Raw genomic sequence first — 20,078 nt, forward strand, 5'->3', positions numbered from 1 at the left:
ACGTTAATTCATTATAATATTCATCATCTCATCAAAAAATATAAGGTCCACTGTTACTATGTCACATACTTATTATAACAACATATCTCTTTTACTCACATTCCTTTTAATATTAATACTCATTATTTATGAATCTCACCCTCCATTTATTCATCCTCTTTTGTTAATTTTTTAAATAATATTAAAAAATTTATAATTTATAAAAGAAAAAAATATTAAAAAAATTAAGAGAGATAATGTTTAAAGATATTCAAACCTTTGAAGACTCTCTCTTCTCTTTTGAATGCTCTCTTCTCTTTTGAATGCCCACTCACAATGAAAAAAAAGGAGTGTTAACATCCCATTGAGGATGCTCTAATAACCTTTTCCAATCGCATACAATTGTTTTACTATAACGAAATTTAATTCTATAAAGCTGTTTCATTAAATTATTCTTAAAATTGTTGGAAATAATTATAAAAACATCATCGGCTTACAGATCGAAATATAAATCAATAATTTTTTGGATCCAGTAAATCATAGTAGATTATCAATTGCCTCGTTTAAATAACCTCGAAGAAAAAACTCTCTCAGTTATTTGATGGAAGCCATTCGAGGGTTTCGCCAGCAAACATAGGTACTATTTCTCCATGTTCGTATGGGTAAGACACGGGCACCTTCCAGGAGCTCTTTCTCAGTTTGATCTTTGAGGTATTCCTTGGGAGTCCGTAAAAATCAGGTCCATTGAAGCTTGTGAACGCTTCCAGTTTGTCGAGTGAGCCAGCCTGATCGAAACAAGTATAAGAGATGCAAAAATAACAACTTCATGAATAAATTAGCAAAAATTATGAATAGCTGTTTCTAATTCTATCGGCAGAGTAGTATATAGGTTGGGAATTCATGGGAGTACCTGCTCGAATACTTTGGCATAAAGTGATAGAGCAACAGGAGCATTGTATATTCCTGCACATCCACAAGTACATTCTTTTCTTCGCCTTTCGTGCGGAGCACTATCCGTACCGAGGAAATATCGATTGCTGCCACTTGTCACGGCAGATACTATAGCTTCTCCTATGGAAGAAGCGATGTTATCAACACCAGAGATTGGCGATGCAGCAGAAAAAAAAAGAACTAAAAAAAACATGTCCAACTTTTTAAAACATCATTATGAAGAAAGGAACAAAGAAAATCACATAATGACAACACTGTCGCACTTGTAGAACAAAAACTATGTAAAGAAGGCTTTAGCCTATTTGGATTTAGAAAGGTTGACCTCAAAGTAAACAAGGAAAAATAAGAATATGCTTGCCAATTGCAAGTAAAAGGAGACGTTTGAAGATGCCTAAAGCTTAGAGAGTTACTTTAAATGAAGATTGAAGAACAAAAGATAATATATGATATTTAGTAAGTTGTTCTTAAAGATACCATCAATTATTGTATGTGCTAGTTAACTTTTCTAGAAACTGTGATCTGTATGGTTAGCAGTATTGAATAAATGCGAAATGAAGAGTGAATACTTTGCTATTAGCAAAAGAAATAGTTTGACCTACTGTGGATCTCTCGTTTTAGTACTGGGAGACAGTAATTGTGAGGTTGTAATCCACCTTGAAATAAAGAGTTTCTATTCAGAATAAGGTGTTGTGGTGTCACTGTTGCAGCAACAGAACCTATAAGAGAAAACACACCACAAATGTGTAACAAAATTTACAAGATAATGTTTCTATTAGCTCTTGGCACTTGCTGCCAAGGGTTAGTCCTGTCTGAATATAAACAAGAATAGAAACAAAGGGCAAATAATGAACCAAGACTTACCTTCACTGCATGATTCGATAAATTTAACAGCTTCCATTGTAGTTATGTGTTCCATCACAATTTTCAGATGTGGAAGTTTCTTTAGCAATGGTTCTAAAATTGTTTCAATGAAAACTTTTTCTCGGTCGAAGATGTCAACACTTGGATCAGTAACTTCGCCATGGACCTAGTAGAAAGTGTCGTGCAAAGACATCAGGCTCTGAGATTTAAAAGGACAAATAATAAGAGCAAAAGGAGGAGAAATATTCTGCTGTCACTAATGCTAATATTTAGAAACATCAATATTACAAAATGAATTATGGAATAAATTAGGCAGTTAGTAACCATCCACCAAAGTTTTAATAAGCTAAATGAGCTAAAGAAACTAATAACAAGAAGAAAAAAAAGATAGCTTTCAGAAATTCAATCTTTCAATATTTTCATGTAACTTAATAGAATATTCCATAGCAACCATGTTCATGAAAGAAATATCAACTAATTGGAGTTCAGGAAGATAGATCCCAATTGTGGTGTATGCCAATGCAACCAGAAAAACAACAATGATTCTTCCACGTGCTTGGTAGAATATAACACAGAACAACTTTGACATATAATGTAAAAGGAACAAACATATCCAAACAATCAAAGAAGAAGATAGAAACTATGTCTAGATCCAAACATTCACACTAATATTGAATAGTCATCTAGGAAATCATGGAAAAAAAATTAACATATGAAACTCAGCTCCAGTAGCACAAGAATTATAATTTTGTAATATCACTAAGCCATCATGTAACAACTAACAACATGATGATGACTAATTTTTACATACATTCAGCATTCCCAACCGCTAAGCAGTAAATGAGATTATGCTTCATAATTCATATGAAAATTTCATATTTGTAGATGTCAATCATATCATAATGGCTAAATATTAATAAATGAAAATTTGTATTAAAAGGATGCATGTTAGTTGTATGTGAAACTATCAAAGTTACTCTATAAACCAAAGCAATATACTGAAAATTTCACGTTTACCTATCCGTCATTTGTGTTTAAATGTAAAACAGAACTCCATATCACATTTGCACCCAAGGTTATCCACATGAGGTGTTGTGCACATATCATTTTGGTAAATTTTCAATCATAAATTGTAAGGTTCAGTTAAAAAGAATATAAAAAGGTTTACTATGAATAAGTTTTTCACTCAGATGTCCTATTTGTTATCAGTAGAGTATTATGAATATGATTCATAAAAACTATATGTACGTTAATAACTCGCATTGATCAAAGATAATTTAAAAGATGTCTATCTCACTTTATAGCATCTCAGGTCACTTAAAGAGATTAAATGCTTGCAGTCATTAGATATAAGCTAATTCTATTACAGAAACAAACACGTACATTTGTGGAGCTCAAGTCAAAGTCTGTGAAATTTTTATCACGAAAACTTAGATCAAACTACTTATAATTACAGATGAAAATTCTTATAAGATTCCAGATGAAAACTCATCAAATCACAGTTTTTGGTATCATCAAAGCAATTCTCACTAAGCTAGTCAACAAGAACATACATAATCTTTTCCATCCTCCTCAATAATTTCATTATTGGACAAAACATCAATTGGGAGTTTTCAAGTAACAAGAGTACTTCTTTCTATTGTATCATCTTTCATTCTAAGGCCCCACCTTCCTAGCTTCTCCACTTTTTTAGTAATAGATTTTTTTTCATTTTAATTAATTGATTGAATTAATTTCTGACAGTTAAAATTATTGGGCCAGATTTAACAGTTCAATGGAATTTCTTTCTCTTTTTACAGAGCGGTTCAACAGACTGATGAAATTGAATCATCGTTGTTCATAAATACATATCATACGCATAATTTTAAATCTGAATTGCATCATTAGTAACTTACACATAGTATGCTTCCAACAACTATGTTCACGCTAAGTCAGTAACTGCTAACTATTTACATGTCAAACATGAGATCATCATATATAGTGGATTCACATACCAGCAATGGCATATTATGTTTTGCCATTTCTTCTAACACGGGTAAACACTTTCCAAATATATCAGTAACCCCATCTTGAGAATTGGTAGTTGCTCCAGCAGGATATAATTTTACAGCAAAGACCACTCCACTTTGTCCTGAAAAATGAAGCCATCATAAGATGAAAAGCCAGAGGAAAGTAACAGGCAATTTCATTAAAGTCAAAGTGCTTCAGAGGTATGCTTTACTTTTAAGAACAGAAAGTACAAAGCAAAGGCATCTACGTACAACAATATATATAACTCTGTAAGAGGATGTTGGAACATTAATGAAAGTGAACTCAGGGAGCTTAAGCTAAGGTAATAGGATAGGATTTGAAAAAGTGAAGTTTATGGAACCAAAAAATTCACAACAAGGAATCACCGACAAAAGATTTATTAGATACCCGTATGGAACAAACAAAGCTTTATCATTCCATGACTAAATCTTGCGTCTTAGAATTTAGAGCCTTCATCTTTCAATGGCTGGTAATCACGAAATTTTATTTTTGACGCAAGGTTTAGTCATTCTACAAATAAAACTTTGTCTGTTCCATAAACAGTAAGGAATTAAGGAATCATTAAACAAGAAATGGGTATTGGAATCTTGTTGCACTCTATACGAGATGCCCTGCAACTACAATTTTAAGCAATCAACCTCCTGGAATGACTATTCTTTCAAACAAGTGAAACGGATAAACACATTGCGATCGTCCACAATAAACCAACATCTAATTTTGCAATATCAGACATGAAAGAAAGAAAAAGTACGGAAAAAAGATACTTACTGGCAAGTTTGATCTCCTCGGGGCTGGTGTTGTCTGTGAGATAGAGCGTCATGAGGGGATCAAATACACTACCCTCCGGCAGCGCCTTCAGGATGGACTGGCGATAAGCCACCGCCGCTTCTGTGGTTGTAATAGGGGGTTTCAGGTTCGGCATTACTATCGCCCTCCCAAATTGCCTCGCGCTGCACCACCACCGCCGCCCACCAAAATCTCCACTTTATTAATCCACCGGAATCAAGAGACGACGCGCTGATCAATAACCCAACAATCTACCCACCTGTGGGACGCCACCGCATGGAGGAGCTCACCCTCGCGCAGGTGGAGGTGCCAGTCGTCCGGCCGCGTCAGGGAGAGCTCCATTCCGGCCGCCGCGGACGATGCCACGACAAATCGATGCCTTCTCAGATTGATCGAACTCGGATGGTAGGAGATCCAAGATCGCTGGCAAGCAAAACAGCAGGAGGTTGGCATCGGAGTCGAACCCTATCATTCAATGACCGTTCAGCTCTTTTACTCGTCGATTTTGAAGTAGGCTGAAAGTCTCCGCTCGGCCCAATAAGGAATGCCTTATGATCCAAAACCAGTCTGTCTGTCCGAAGACATTTGATCAAACCACGTCGATTTAGTATCGAAAAGTTTAAATTTTTTAAATAAGTCGACTATTTTTTTTAAATCATGTTTAATTTATTATTTTTTTATTAAAATTAATTTTAAATAAAATATATTGATAAACTAAACAATATTGAAATAAAACGAGTTTTTATATGTTCGTCTATCGCTTTTGATTATATCAATGCAATCAAATGTCAATTTGATATTTGGTACATCAGTCGGTTTTAGACAAAATCGGCTGATTGACCAAATGATTTCGGATTGACATGAAATTAATTCTTATGTGTTTCTCTATCTCAACTAATTATATCCATACTCTCAAACGTCAATTTGACTCAATATATTGAGAGTAATGATTTTTTGAACACAAATATGTTTGAAAATTTTAATTTGTGTTCAAAAAATCTGGCTGATAGACCAAACGACCTCGGATTGACATGAAACTATATCATATATATGTTCGTCTAGTTCTCCTGACTATACACATGCCCTCAAACTTCAATTTGACTAAATATATTAAGAGCAATGATTTTTTTAACGCGAATTAAAATTTTCAAATATATTCAGGTTTAAAAAATTATTGCTCTCAATATATTAGGTCAAATTGAAGTTTGAGGACATGGATATAATTAGAAGAGGTAGACGAACACATAGGAACTAGTTTCATGTCAATCCGATGTTGTTTGATCTATCAGCTAACTTTGCCCAAAACTGACTGATGTATCAAATGACCTCGGATTAATATGAAACTAGATTTTATATTTTCAACTAGTTCTCTTGATTATATCCATGCACTCAAACTTCAATTTGATCAAATATATTAAGAGCAATGATTTTTTTAACATGAATGTATTTGAAGATTTTAATTTGTGTTCAAAAAATCATTACTCTCAAGATATTGAGTCAAATTGAGGTTTGAGGCATGAATATAATCAAGAGATGTAGACGAACATATAGGAGCTAGTTTAATATCAATTCAAAATCATTTAATCCATCAACCAATTTTGGGCAAAATTGATTAATGGGGCAAACGACCTCGGATTGACATGAAACTAAATCCTATGTGTTCGACTAGATCTCCTGATTATATCTATGCCCTCAAACTTCAATTTGACCCAATATATTGAGAGCAATAAATTTTTGAACACGAAAATATTTAAAAATTTTAATTTATATTTAAAAAATTCGACTGATGGATCAAACGACTTCAGATTGACATAAAACTAGATTCTATGAGTTCGGCTAGTTCTCATGATTATATTCATGCCCTTAAACATCAATTTAACCTAATATATTGAAAGCACTGATTTTTTGAACATAAATTAAAATTTTTAAATATATTGGTGTTAAAAAAATCATTGTTTTCAATATATTGAGTCAAATTGATATTTGAGGGCATAAATATAATCAATAGAACTAGCTGAACACATAAGATCTAGCTTTATGTCAATCCAATATCGTTTGGTCCATTAACCGATTTTGCCCAAAATTGGCTGATGGACCAATGATCTCGGATTGACATGAAACTAGTTCTTATATGGTCATCTACCTCTCTTGATTATATTCATGCCCTCAAACCTCAATTTGACTCAATATCTTCAGAGCAATGATTTTTTGAATACGAATTGAACTTTTCAAATACATTCATGTTCAAAAAATTATTGCTCACAACATATTGGGTCAAATTGAAGTTTGAGGGTATAAATATAATTAGGAGAACTAGTCGAAAATATAAAATCTAGTTTCATGTCAATTCGAGGTCATTTGATCCATCAGCCAGTTTTGGGCAAAATCTGTTGATGGATCAAACAACATCGGATTGACATGAAATTAGTTTCTATGTGCTCGTTACCTCTTCTGATTATATCCATGCTCTTAAATTTTAATTTGACCCAATATATTGAAAGTAATAGTTTTTGAACACGAATATATTTGAAAAATTCAATTCACGTTCAAAAAAAGCATTGCTCTCAATATATTGGGTCAAATTGAAGTTTGAGGGCATATGTATAATCAGGAGACTAGCTAACATATAGGATCTAGTTTCATGTCAATCTTAGGTCGTTTGGTCCATCAGCCAGATTTTTAAAACATGAATTAAAATTTTTAAATATATTCATGTTCAAAAAATTATTGCTCTCAATATATTGAGTCAAATTGACATTTGAGTGTATGAATATAATTTGGAGAGGTAGAGAAATACATAGGAATTAGTTTCATGTCAATCTAAGGTCATTTGGTCAATCAGCCGATTTTACCTAAAATCGACTGATGTACCAAATGTCAAATTAACATTTGAGGATATGAATATAATCAAGAGAGATATACAAACACATAAGAACTAGTTTCATGTCAATCCGATGTCATTTGGTCTATCAACTGATTTTATCTAAAATTAATTTTGATTAATAAAAAAAAGAAAATCAGACGACTGATTTGATTAAAATTCTGACATTTCGAGACAGAACCAAATCAATTCGACTACTCTAAACATCAGTCGACTAATAAGGGTAAAATAAAAAATAGGTACGTGATTTGGTAATTTTAAAACTATCCTACGTGATTTGGTAATTTCTAAAACTTACCTACGTGGTTCGATAAAAAGTTGATGATTTTGTATTTAAATCAACCATTAATTTAATTCGATTCTAACAATGGATGAAAAAGCAATCCATGAAAGTGACTGACACAGGAAAAACAAATATTCTATTACAACTTCAAAATATTGTCCAAATATTGAACAATAGGTCACTTTTGAGTAAGGGTGTCAAAAATGAATCCGATCCGATAATTCGATTCGAGTCGATCCGAAAAAAATCAGGTTCTAGTTGGATATTTTCGGGTTCGAGTCAGGTTCGGGTTGGAGGATTTTCGGATTAAAAAATTTTAGGTTGGGTTCAGGTTGACCCAAGTTGACCCGAATTTAGGGTTAGTGAGTTTTTTGGGATTAAATCGAATTTTATTTTAGAAATTAAGATATTTTTATGCATATTAATATCAATATTAGTATAATAATGATGGAGTATTGGGATAAAAGTGAAAAATTATAGATAAAATGACCAAAAGAAAAAAGAAAAAGAGAATAAGAAGAAGAAGTCATTTTGAATCAGGTTTTTGGGTTATTCAAGTTGGGTTCAGGTTGATCAGGTTCAGGTTCGGGTTTAGGGGTTTTATGTTGACTTCGGGTACGGGTCAGGTTCGGGTTGGATTTAAAAAAAAAAAAGTTCAACCCGACCCAAACCTGACTTGACCCATTCTAATTAACACCCTTACTTTTGAGGAAGAGAGGACGAGGTGATTTAGGATGATTGAGTAAGAGCAACTGCCTCAACTACGGTAAGAGCATAAGGGGGAGCGGGTTCGAGTCGGGACGGCTAGAGTTACGGGAGGAGGGGAGGACTGAGGATCAAATAGGTGGATCGGCGGAGACACAGTGTCGTAGGCATCTGATAGCGAGAGATATGGGAGGAGGGGAGGGTTGAGGATTAAACAGATCAGTTTTGTGATTTAAGCTCCGTTCGATTGAAAATTTTGATTTATTTGAATTTTAAAATCGAAATCGAACTAAATTATTCAAAATAATCATTTTTTAAAAAAAAATTCTAATATAACCAAACTAAATTTTTAAATTCAGTTGGTTCAATCTATTAATTCAATTTAATTGAACTTTCCCTCACCTTTAATTTTATATTAATGTATGATATACTGTGAATCTCCATCCGAGACATCAACCATACGACAAGTGCGTCGTTCGAGAAGCTAATCTACTTGGGTCGACCAACTAGGCACAAGTTTGATCAAAAAGGTGAAGTGGCTCGGTAGCATATGTTGGTGCAGTTTTACACTAACAGACTAACTCAAGTTTTGATGAATGACAAGTAAGTTAAATTAGGTTTTGTTGTGATCTAACCACTTGATTAAGTGTGTAGAAAATCCAGTTAGGTCAACGGGCCGACTGGATAGCTGGTACAAAATTCAGCTAGGTCAATGGGCCGACCGGATAGCTAGTATGAAATCTAACTAGGTTGACAGGCTGACTGGATAGCTGGTACGAAGTCCAGATAGGTTGACGGGCTAACCGGATATCTGACAAGAAGTCCATCTAGGTCAATGGACCGACCGGATAGCCGGCATGAAGTCTAGACAGGTCGACGGGCTGACTGGATGTCTGACAAACTGGTAAGTTAAGGTAAACCACTGGAGAAAAGTGACCAAGTGAGGACACATCCCGATTGGTGGGACAGTAGGCGTCGGTCTAGTTTATGTCCATTTGGGATCCCTAAACTGAAACCTTGACTAGTTCCTGGTCCAGGGAGGACAATAACTAATTACTACTCTTTAATTATAATTATGCTAACACTTATTTTGCAAGTTTATTATGTCGGGATGTATAATATAAGCCTAGCTTTTGTATGAACATCTATTTTGAAATATTTTGAAATGAGAATCACCTTGGTCAAATGTTTGTATAGTATAAGCCTAGCTTTTGTATTTGATTTCTCACAAATCTGAAGCATTGGATTGCTTTATTCGTTACTTGAGAGAAGTTGAGAATCAATTGGAACGTAAAGTTAAAACCTTGCGCACTGACCGTGGAAGAGAATATTTGTCTGATCAGTTCAAGACAATGTGTAATGAGAAAGAGATTATTAGACAGTTGACTATCCCTGGAACTCCACAGCAAAATGGGATTGCTGAAAGAAGAAATAGGACTCTTCTTGAAATGGTTAGGTTTATGATGGCGTAGGCTAATTTGCCAATCTCCTATTGGGGAGATGCATTATTAGTTGCGGCCTATATACTTAACAAAGTGCCTTCAAAGTTAGTTCCATCTACCCCACATGAACGTTGGACAGACAGAAAGCCGGATTTAAGTAATCTGAGACCTTGGGAGTCAGCTGCCTACGTTCATGATAAGACTCACTAACATGGGAAATTAGGACCCAGAAGTAAGAAGTGTATCTTTATAAGGTACTCTGAGACTTTTAAGAGTTATGTTTTTATTGGTGAGTGACAAGATGAAACCATCTCTGAAATAGAGTCAAAAGATGCTACTTTTCTTGAAACTGAGTTCCCAACATGAGGTGAAGTTGATAAGACAATTCCTCTATATGAGATAGAGGAGGAGGATAATGTTCCTTTATCAATAAATCAGGAGATGCATGAATCTAGTCAACCGAGTGGGAGTAATTTGTCACTGAATGAGTCAATTTCTCAACTGTCTAACCTTCGAAAAAGTAGTTGTTGGGGCAATTTCTATAGTTCAAGTTTGACCAGTTTGACTAAGCTTGAGTTGAGTCAAGCTTGAGTCGGGATTTGAATTTTGATGTTTGACAATATATGGAGATTGCTAGGGCAATCGTCTGTTTGACAATATATGGAGATTGCTAGGGCAATCGTCTGTTTGACAATATATGGAGACTGCTAGGGCAGTCGTCCGGTTGTGGAGATGGTCAAAGGGTTGACCAGGTTGAGGAGAAGACAAGTCAAGTAGGTCAGGGATGACAGAAGACTTGACTGGGTAAGTCCTAACTGGAGGTTAGGCAGTGGAGAAGTCCTAACTGGAGATTAGGCAATGGAGAAGTCTTAACTGGAGGTTAGGCAGTGGTAAAGTCTTAACTGGAGGTTAGGCAGTGGAGAAGTCCTAACTGGAGTTTAGGCAATGGGAAAGTCCTAACTGGAGGTTAGGCAAGAGAAAAGTCAAGTAGGTCAAGGTTAACAGGAGACTTGACTAGGAAAGTCCTAATTGGATATTAGGCAAAGGTAAGTCCAATGGAAAGGTTGGCAAGAGTGAAAATCCAAGTAGGTCAGTATTGACTAGACTTGGTGGTGAAAGTCCTGATAAGTGAGATCAGGCAATTGAAAAGTCCAAGTGTGATATTGGCAAAGTGAAAGTCCTGGTTAGGAGCCAGGTAATTGGAAAGTCCAAGTGTGATCTTGGCAAAGTGAAAGTCCTGGTGAGGAGCCAGGCATTTGGAAAGTCCAAGTGTGATCTTGGCAAAACAAGTCCTAGGGTGACTTGGCTAGGAGAACCCGATAACTAGGATGAGGCCGATGGAAGCTCCAGAAGGCAAGGCATGAAGGATGGGGAGATATCCGAGGGACGCAAGGCTGATGGAGGAGACTAGAAGGCTAGTTCGAGGTTGGTCGAGAGTAGCCAAATGCTAGGTGTGCAGACCCAACAGGTCACGATTGACCGAAAGTTGGGTTTGGGGAGCTAGACTTGAGTTTGAGTCAAGTCCAGGGTGTTTAATTGATCGGGCGATCGATTGAACATGTTTCAATCGATCGGGCGATCGATTGGAGTGTGATGCGATTATTGTGATGGTCCAATCGATCGGCCGATCAATTGGGGTCAGGAAATTACGAGCTCAGAAACTCTCCAATCGATAGGGCGATCGATTAGGAACTTCCAATCGATCGGTCGATCGATTGGGAACTTCCAATCGATCGGTCGATCGATTGGGAACTTCCAATCGATCGGTCGATCGATTGGGAACTTCCAATCGATCTGTCAATCGATTGGGGAGGAGAAGCTCTCGCGCGTACGCGAGAGCACAAAATAGTTCTGAATCGATCAGCCGATTGATTCATATGGTCTCAATCGATCGGTCGATCGATTTGGAAGTGACCGTTGGGCAGGAAACGAGTGATGGACGGCTGGGATGAAGTGGTGTTGACGTGGCAATCGATTGGGGATGGACTGAATCGAATGGGAGCACTGTTTAAAGCCTTGGCGGAGCGTTTTCTCGGCAGTTCTTTGCGAGCTTCATCTGCGACTTTTCTGCGATTCTTCACGCGAGCTTTCAGATCTTCACTGCTAGTTTTTGAAGGCACTTGGAGGTGTTTCTCCAAGGTTCAAGAGGCAACAACGAGCAACAAGTAAGCAAGAAGAAGTGTATTTCACTTGTATTTCTGTATTCTCTTCTTGTAGTGGTGTTGTGTTGTTGTGTGAGTTTGTACGAGGCTTCTCTGCCTCCGACTGCGACCGAGAAGGAGGTTTGCATAGTGGAGATTGTGTCGTGTGTGTGGATCCTTGGATTAGTCACCTCTTCTTATGGTGGATACCAAGTAAACCCTAGGTGTTAGCGTTGTGAGTATTTTGTTTTGTCTTGTCTTTGTATTCCGCTGCACATTATCAAGACGAAGCAAACGACGCAAGGAGCACGACGAAACGCTATTCACCCCCCTCCCTCTAGCGGACATCAAGGTCCCTACAATTGCTGTCAGAGCTAGGCCGCTCTTCTTTGAACTAACCGCCTTGAGAGCAAGAAGCTAGAGGAAGAAGATGGACTTGGGAGGTCCACTTGGATGGGACATCCGGATTCCACCGCCGTACGACAAAGGAGAATTCAGTTTTTGGAGGAATCGGTTGGAGACTTGGTTCCAAATGGATTGGAACCAATGGGTTGTCTTGGAGGACCCATTTGAAGCTCCAATGGACAAGAAGGGTAAACGCCTCCGACCTCGACATTGGACCGAGGAACAAAAGGAGCTAGCGGAGGCGGATAAGGAGGTAATGAAAATATTGCTTAATTTATTACCTTCTAACATTATATTGAGTGTAGGTGAATACACTAGTGCAAGTGATCTTTGGAAAAAGATCATTGCCTACCATGAGAACCCCACACAATTCCAAGGAGTTGAGGAGCCCAAGGAGAAGGGCTCATTGGTCCAAGAAGAGAAGGACCAATCCGATGTTGACACAAGGTCAACATTCGAGGAGAAGAAGGAAGAGAAGGAGAAGGAAGAAGATGAGAGATCCTCTACATCTTCAAGAGAGGAAGAGGTGGAAGCATCCACGACCTTGAGAGTTGAAGAGGTGGAAGCACACACACCTCCAAGTAGAGAAGAAGAATTAGAAGATGATGCTACCTCCACAACTCAAGCTACATCAAATGGAGAATCAAGCATCAACCCTACAAGCAAAGGTATAAAGAATTTAATAGTGAATAATAAAAATCATATCATTTGCTTTGAATATAGGGAACATGGACACTATAAGAGCAAGTGTCCAAAATTGACCAAGCAGAAGGGCCAAGTGGCAATCAAGGCTAAGGAGAAGCCTAAAGTGGTTGGTCCCATGGAACACAAGAGCAAGGAGCATATTGTATGCTTTTCATGCAATCAAAAAGGACATTACCGAAGTCAATGTCTTAACGGGAAGAAGCCAACCAAGGTTAAAGGAGGAAGCACAAATCTAGGGGGAGCTTTTAAGAGCAAACCCAAGGTAACCTTTAATAGTGCAATTCCTCTTAGTCATGATGAAATGCATGTTAGAAATAACACTCATCATTTTAATGTAAATTATCATGAAAATAGAAGGCATGATAGCTTTAATGGAAAATACATTCCTCCTCATACTAGAACTATCACACCTAAGTTTAGGAAGGTAGATAGGAACTTAAGCAATAACTTTAAGGACTTTAGATATATGCCTAAAAATAGAAATGCTCATAGGGGTCAAGAAAAATCCAAATCTATGGATTTAATGACGGAGAACCAAGTCTTGAGGTCAAGACTTGATAACTTAGAAAGGACCCTAGCAAGAATGGAAAATATTCTTAAGGGTCAAAATGAGCAAACTCTAGGGAGAACTAGGCCAGAGCCATCCAATGGCTATAGAGGTTTGGGATACAAACCTAAAGTCAAGAAGAATGTGACTTCCTTTCATAGAGTTTCATATAGCTATGGGACCAACCCTAGGTTTAGAGGTCAAGTTAAAGATACTAGGGAAGGAAGCCCTAAAGGTTCTTTTGGCAAGACCAATGTGACCAAGACTTCTAAGAAGTCTAACAAAGTCACAAAGAAGGTCACAAGGGAGGTCATCCCTAAAGTTGATCTAGTAAAGGTGACTAAGGCTCCAAAAAGGCTAAACAAAGTCACAAATAAGGTTACAAGGGGAGTTAGCCCTAGGAGTGACCTAGTAGAAGTGACCAAGGCTTCTAAGAAGCCTAGAAATGTCCTTAGGAAGGTATCTGGGGAAGTTATCTCTAGTGAGTACCTAGAGCATCCAAGGAGCATCAATAGGTTTTGGGTTCCTAGGAGCATATTCTCTACACCCTAGATGGGTTTAGAGAGTGTCAACTCCAATAGGAAGAGTAGTTAACCCAACCTTGTGAAAGTTGGCACTTGAGAGCATTTTCAAGGTTATTGTTTGTAGGACCGTTAGATTCGATAGGGGGGGGTGAATATCAATTCGAAAAAGACGAGTAAAAACACGCAGCGGAAAAGTAAATGAACACAGTTATTTTTTACTTCGTTCGGAGCCTATGACGACTCCTACTCGAAGGCCCGTGGTCCTTGACCACTTTCGTTGGACAATCACTAGCAATTCGAATATAATTACAAAATGAGTACAGGAAATGCTAATGAAACAAAGTAATATCGACAAAGAAATTAATTAAAAACCTAAGGAGCACTTTGTCGGAGCTTTGTCAGCGTCGCAGGAACGTAGAGCAGCAGGACCAGCAGTAGAAGAGTTCTCAGATTGATGATTGATCCTGAAGCTCCTGCCTGGGGCTTCTTTTATATGTTGCTCCGGGCGCCTGGATTCCTTCCGGGCGCCTGGAATGTGACGTAGCTGCTCAAACCGCGATGCTCCACGTGGCGACGACTCGGCTGGATATAATTTACCTTCCGGGCGCCAGGACCACCTTGTTCCAGAAAACTCCCTTTTCCTGCAAAACAAAGTTAGTCCGAGGCAATATATAACCTGCAACATAGATTATTAGCACATTTTATAATAGTATGAATTAGCACAAGTTAGTATGACTTAGATTCTGTCTTTCTGAGACCGGAATCTAGTCACGATCTCGACTTAGATATCCGAAATGGATCTAAGTCGGATCGACGTCTAATGTTCCCTTCCCGGGAACGCGTCCTCGCAGTCACTCCCCTCCAGTAACTTACCTCACTTACCTGCCAGACGTCCGGTCAGCCCGTCGACCCGTCTGGACTTCTCGCCGAGCGTCCGGTCAGCCCGTTGACCCGCTTGGACTTCTCGCCAAGCGTCCGGTCAGCCCGTCGACCCGCTTGGACTTCTCGCCAGCGATCCGGTCAGCCCGTCGACCTAGCTGGACTTCGTGCCAGACATCCGGTCAGCCCATCGACCTGTCTGGACTTCTCCTGCACACTCGATCAAAGTGTCAGACAATAACAAAACTAACTTAACCTATTTGTCATTCATCAAAACCTGGGTTAAATCGTTAGTGTTAACCGCACCAACATTGTTAACCTTTGAAAATGAAAAGGATTGTAGGATTACTCTTTGAAAGAGTAATATATGTGCCAAAATCTGAAGAGTTGAACTTAATCTAACTTGACACACTTAAGAAACATCAAGTTAGAATTTTGATACTTTCTTAAGGAATTAAGAGAAAACTCATGCTTTAATCAAATGTGATTAAAGCCTTGAAGAGAAAAAATGTGTCAAAATTGAGGAGTTAAATCTAATTTAAATTGACACATTTAGAAAAGGATAAGAAATGTTAAGTTGAGATTTTGACATTTTCTTAGAAGGTTAAAGGCGAATCTAAGCCTTAAGTTGATTTCATTTACTCTTTGAAAGAGTAAAATGTGTCATACTTTGAGGAATTTGTTTAATTTAAAATGACATAAATTTAGAAAGGGAAAAAGAAATGTCAAAATTGGGTCTGACACTTTCTTGATGAAATTGGGCAATCTAGGATTTAATTTTAAGGTTTTAGCTAATGTTTAAGAATACCTAGATAGAGTATCTAGGTATATTTTATTTATGCTAAAATATAATGATTGTTTGTCCATCATATGTCATGACATCATATTTATTTTTGCATTCATGATTATTATAAAAAACACAAAAATACCATGTCATGTCATACATACATCATGTAGCTATAGGAAATTTTCTTTTGAAAATTCTTTCTTTTTGATGTATATCATAACATATCATGCATTATGTTAATTTGCCTGTAATTAAGGACAAAAGACATTTATTAAGAATGGTAAATATCCCAACAAGTGGGATTATACCAAGTGACATCCTAAGTGGATGGTCACAAGTTTTCTAATGCCTAGATAGATATGCATGATCCCTTAGTTTAGGGCAAAACCAAATATACATCTCACAAAGAACCATAAGGTGACTTGTATGCGTTTTAATATACATTAGATACAAGTGAGATGTTAGGATGGTGAACAAAACTCAAGATATTGATTTAGTGCATCTTGTTGAGTTTTAGGTTCATCAAAACACATAGTTATGTATCTTCCAATCATTGGGAAAGCTAATGTACAAGTCATGTGCATTGAGCCCAAAGAACATGGTTGGATATTGGTTTTGAAAATGATTTCAAAATGTTTTTAAAAAAGCTTGGTGAAAACTATCTTTTGATAGTAATCATCATTGAATAGTTAGACACAAACTTAAAGAAAACACTAAAGTTTTTACAAGTTTTTAAATTTGTGTCAATCTTTGAAAATAAAAAGTATTTTCATAGAAAACTATTTTTTTCTTGATAAAGTATACCCTAAATAATGTCTACTTGAATTTTCATGATTTTTAGAATTTTGTAGAATTTTTGGGAAGTTTCTGAATTTCGCTGAAATTGAATTTCAGGAAATCAGAAACCCAATCGATCAGCCGATCGATTGGGATGGGTTCAATCGATCAGCCGATCGATTGGGAAGCCATTTCCCGCGAACAGAAGGGTATTGAATCGATCAGCCGATCGATTGACCCAGGCTGGATCGATCAGTGGATCGATTGAGAAGGTATTTCTACGAGCAGTAGCTTGCGGAATCGATCAATGGATCGATTGAAGTGATTTCAATCGATTGAGTCCCAACTTCAATCGATTGGGAAGTCTACTTTTGGCCTAAAAAGCCTGATTTCATCACTTCAAGTCACTTCAAGTCCCAATAACCATTCTAAACCCCTTGGAATACATTTATAGACATTTAGGGGGAGTTTTCTTGATAGAAACAAGTATGGTTTGGTTAAGAGAAACCAAAGTGAAGTTTAGGATAAAGTTTAGTTTCAATTCTTAATTTTGGAACCTTTAAACTTCAAGTTTTGATTTTCAAGGGTTATTAACCATTCATAACCCTTTAGTATACACTTGTATACATTTAAAGGGAGTTTTCATGTTAAAAGCAGGTATGGATTGGTTAAAGTAGACTTAGGTGAAGTTTAGGTTGAGGTTTAGTTTCATTATTGAATTTTGAATCTAAAAAACTACGAGTTTTGGTTTTCCTAATTATTTAGGAACCCCAAGTCATTGTTGGTGCAATGATAGAAGTTTGATCATGTTTTCAGGGGGAGGTACTCTTTGAAAATATAAAAATCTTTTCAAAGACCTTGGAAGGTGGGTTAAACCTTCGTGATTAATTAATACTCAGGGTCGAGTATTGGGAAGCAATGAAGATTGGATGTCTTCATTGATTAGGATGATAAATGTTCTTGGATGAGCATTATGGAGTAGATTACTGCTCAAGGGGGAACATTGGGTTAATGAAGGGGACCAGACCTTCATTGGTGAAGTGAAAAATGCTCTTGGATAAGCATTGAGAAGAAGATTACTGCTCAAGGGGGAGCATTGCATACAATGAATGGGAGTTTCATTGGGAAGTTGATGCATGCTCTAGGATGAGCATTGTGAAGTGAAGTAGAGCTCAAGGGGGAGCTTTGGCGCCAATAAAGAATATGTGATCTTCATTGTGGGGTTGTTAACAACATATGAGGTTGTCAACAACGTAGAATTAACTCTTATGAAGAAGAGTTTGTTTTCAGTTTTTGATGTGTGACAAAGGAGGAGAATGGAAGGTTAAGTTAGACCTTCATCCCAAGTAGGGGGAGTTTGCCCTCTAGGAAAGGGAGAGAATGAAGGAAACCTTCATTCATACTTTGTCATGAAAGAATTAAGGCTATGAGATTTAACCTTGTGATAAAGAAGAGGTTAAGGCTATGGATTTAGCCTTGGTTAAGGAAAAGGTTAAGGCTATGAGATTTAGCCTTGGTTTAAGGAAGAAGTTAAGGCTATGGGATTTAGCCTAACTTAGAGGAATTGTCAAATATCAAAAAGGGGGAGATTGTTGGGGCAATTTCCCTAGGTCAAGTTTGACCAGTTTGACTAAGCTTGAACTGAGTCAAGCTTGAGTCGGGATTTGAGTTTTGATATTTGACAATATATGGAGATTGCTAGGGCAATCGTCTGTTTGACAATATATGGAGACTGCTAGGGCAGTCGTCCGGTTGTGGAGATGGTCAAAGGGTTGACTAGGTTGAGGAGAAGACAAGTCAAGTAGGTCAGGGATGACAGAAGACTTGACTGGGTAAGTTCTAACTGGAGGTTAGGCAGTGAAGAAGTCCTAACTGGAGTTTAGACAATGGGAAAGTCCTAACTGGAGATTAGGTAATGGAGAAGTCCTACCTGGAGGTTAGGCAGTGGTAAAGTCCTAACTGGAGGTTAGGCAGTAGAGAAGTCCTAACTGGAGTTTAGGCAATGAGAAAGTCCTAACTCAAGGTTAGGCAAGAGAAAAGTCAAGTAGGTCAAGGTTGACAGAAGACTTGACTGGGAAAGTCCTAATTGGATATTAGGCAAAGGTAAGTCCAATGGGAAGGTTGGCAAGAGTGAAAATCCAAGTAGGTTAGTATTGACTATACTTGGTGGTGAAAGTCCTAATAAGTGAGATCGGGCAATTGGAAAGTCCAAGTGTGATATTAGCAAAGTGAAAGTCCTGGTTAGGAGCCAGGCAATTGGAAAGTCCAAGTGTGATCTTGGCAAAGTGAAAGTCCTGGTGAGGAGCTAGGCATTTGGAAAGTCTAAGTGTGATCTTGGCAAAGCAAGTCCTAGGGTGACTTGGCTAGGAGAACCCGACAACTAGGATGAGGCCGATGGAAGCTCCAGAAGGTAAGGCGTGAAGAATGGGGAGATATCTGAGGGGCGCAAGGCTGATGGAGGAGGCTAGAAGGTTAGTTCGAGGTTGGTCGAGAGTATCCAAATGCTAGGCGTGCAAACCCAACAGGTCATGGTTGACTGAGAGTTGGGTTTAGGGAGCTGGACTTGAGTTTGAGTCAAGTCCAGGGTGTTCAATCGATCGGGTGATTGATTGAACATGTTCCAATCGATCAACCGATCGATTGGAGTGTGATGCGATTATTGTGATGGCCCAATTGATCGACCGATCAATTGGGGTCAGGAAATCGCGAGCACAGAAGTTCTCCCAATCGATTGGGCGATCGATTGGGAGCTTCCAATTGATCGGTCGATCGATTGGGGAGGAGAAGTTCTCGCGCGTACGCGAGAGCACACAATGGTTCTGAATCGATCAGCCGATCGATTCAGATGGTCCCAATCGATCGGTCAATCGATTTGGAAGTGACCGTTGGGCAGGAAACGAGCGATGGACGGCTGGGATGAAGTGGTGTTGACGTGGCAATCGATTGGGGATGGACTGGATCGATTGGGAGCATTGTTTAAAGCCTTGGCGGAGCGTTTTCTCGGTAGTTCTTTGCGAGCTTCATCTGCGACTTTTCTGCGATTCTTCACTCGAGTTTTCAAATCTTCACTGCTAGTTTTTGAAGGCACTTGGAGGTGTTTCTCCAAGGTTCAAGGGGCAACAACGAGTAACAAGTAAGCAAGAAGAAGTGTATTTCACTTGTATTTCTGTATTCTCTTCTTGTAGTGGTGTTGTGTGAGTTTGTACGAGGTTTCTCCGCCTCCGACTACGACCGAGAAGGAGGTTTGCATAGCGGAGATTGTGTCGTGTGTGTGGATCCTTGGATTAGTCACATCTTCTTGAGGTGGATACCAAGTAAACCCTAGGTGTTAGCATTGTGAGTATTTTATTTTGTCTTGTCTTTGTATTCCGCTGCACATTATCAAGACGAAGCA

The 20,078-nt window shown here is 37.9% G+C and overlaps 1 protein-coding gene across 2 annotated transcripts; it reads right to left on the reverse strand.

Moving 5' to 3' along the window:
* Nucleotides 1-400: 400 nt before the first annotated feature.
* On the reverse strand, nucleotides 401-5,107 carry LOC121979002 (dihydroorotase, mitochondrial-like). 2 transcript variants are annotated; one of them, XM_042531095.1, is made up of 7 exons: nucleotides 4,868-5,105; nucleotides 4,591-4,772; nucleotides 3,786-3,922; nucleotides 1,792-1,957; nucleotides 1,530-1,646; nucleotides 890-1,050; nucleotides 401-764 (listed from the first exon to the last, which is right to left on the reverse strand). In XM_042531095.1, the coding sequence occupies exons 1-7, from the start codon at nucleotides 5,059-5,061 to the stop codon at nucleotides 570-572; spliced, it is 1,152 nt and encodes a 383-aa protein (XP_042387029.1). In that variant the 5' UTR covers nucleotides 5,062-5,105; the 3' UTR covers nucleotides 401-569. The 2 variants fall into 2 exon arrangements, with proteins under 2 accessions (XP_042387029.1, XP_042387030.1); XM_042531096.1 differs by lacking the exon at nucleotides 1,530-1,646 and having other exon boundaries at nucleotides 4,868-5,107.
* Nucleotides 5,108-20,078: the final 14,971 nt, after the last annotated feature.

The sequence above is a fragment of the Zingiber officinale genome, chromosome 1B, assembly GCF_018446385.1.
Source record: "Zingiber officinale cultivar Zhangliang chromosome 1B, Zo_v1.1, whole genome shotgun sequence".
NCBI classification, from domain to species: Eukaryota; Viridiplantae; Streptophyta; class Magnoliopsida; order Zingiberales; family Zingiberaceae; genus Zingiber; species Zingiber officinale.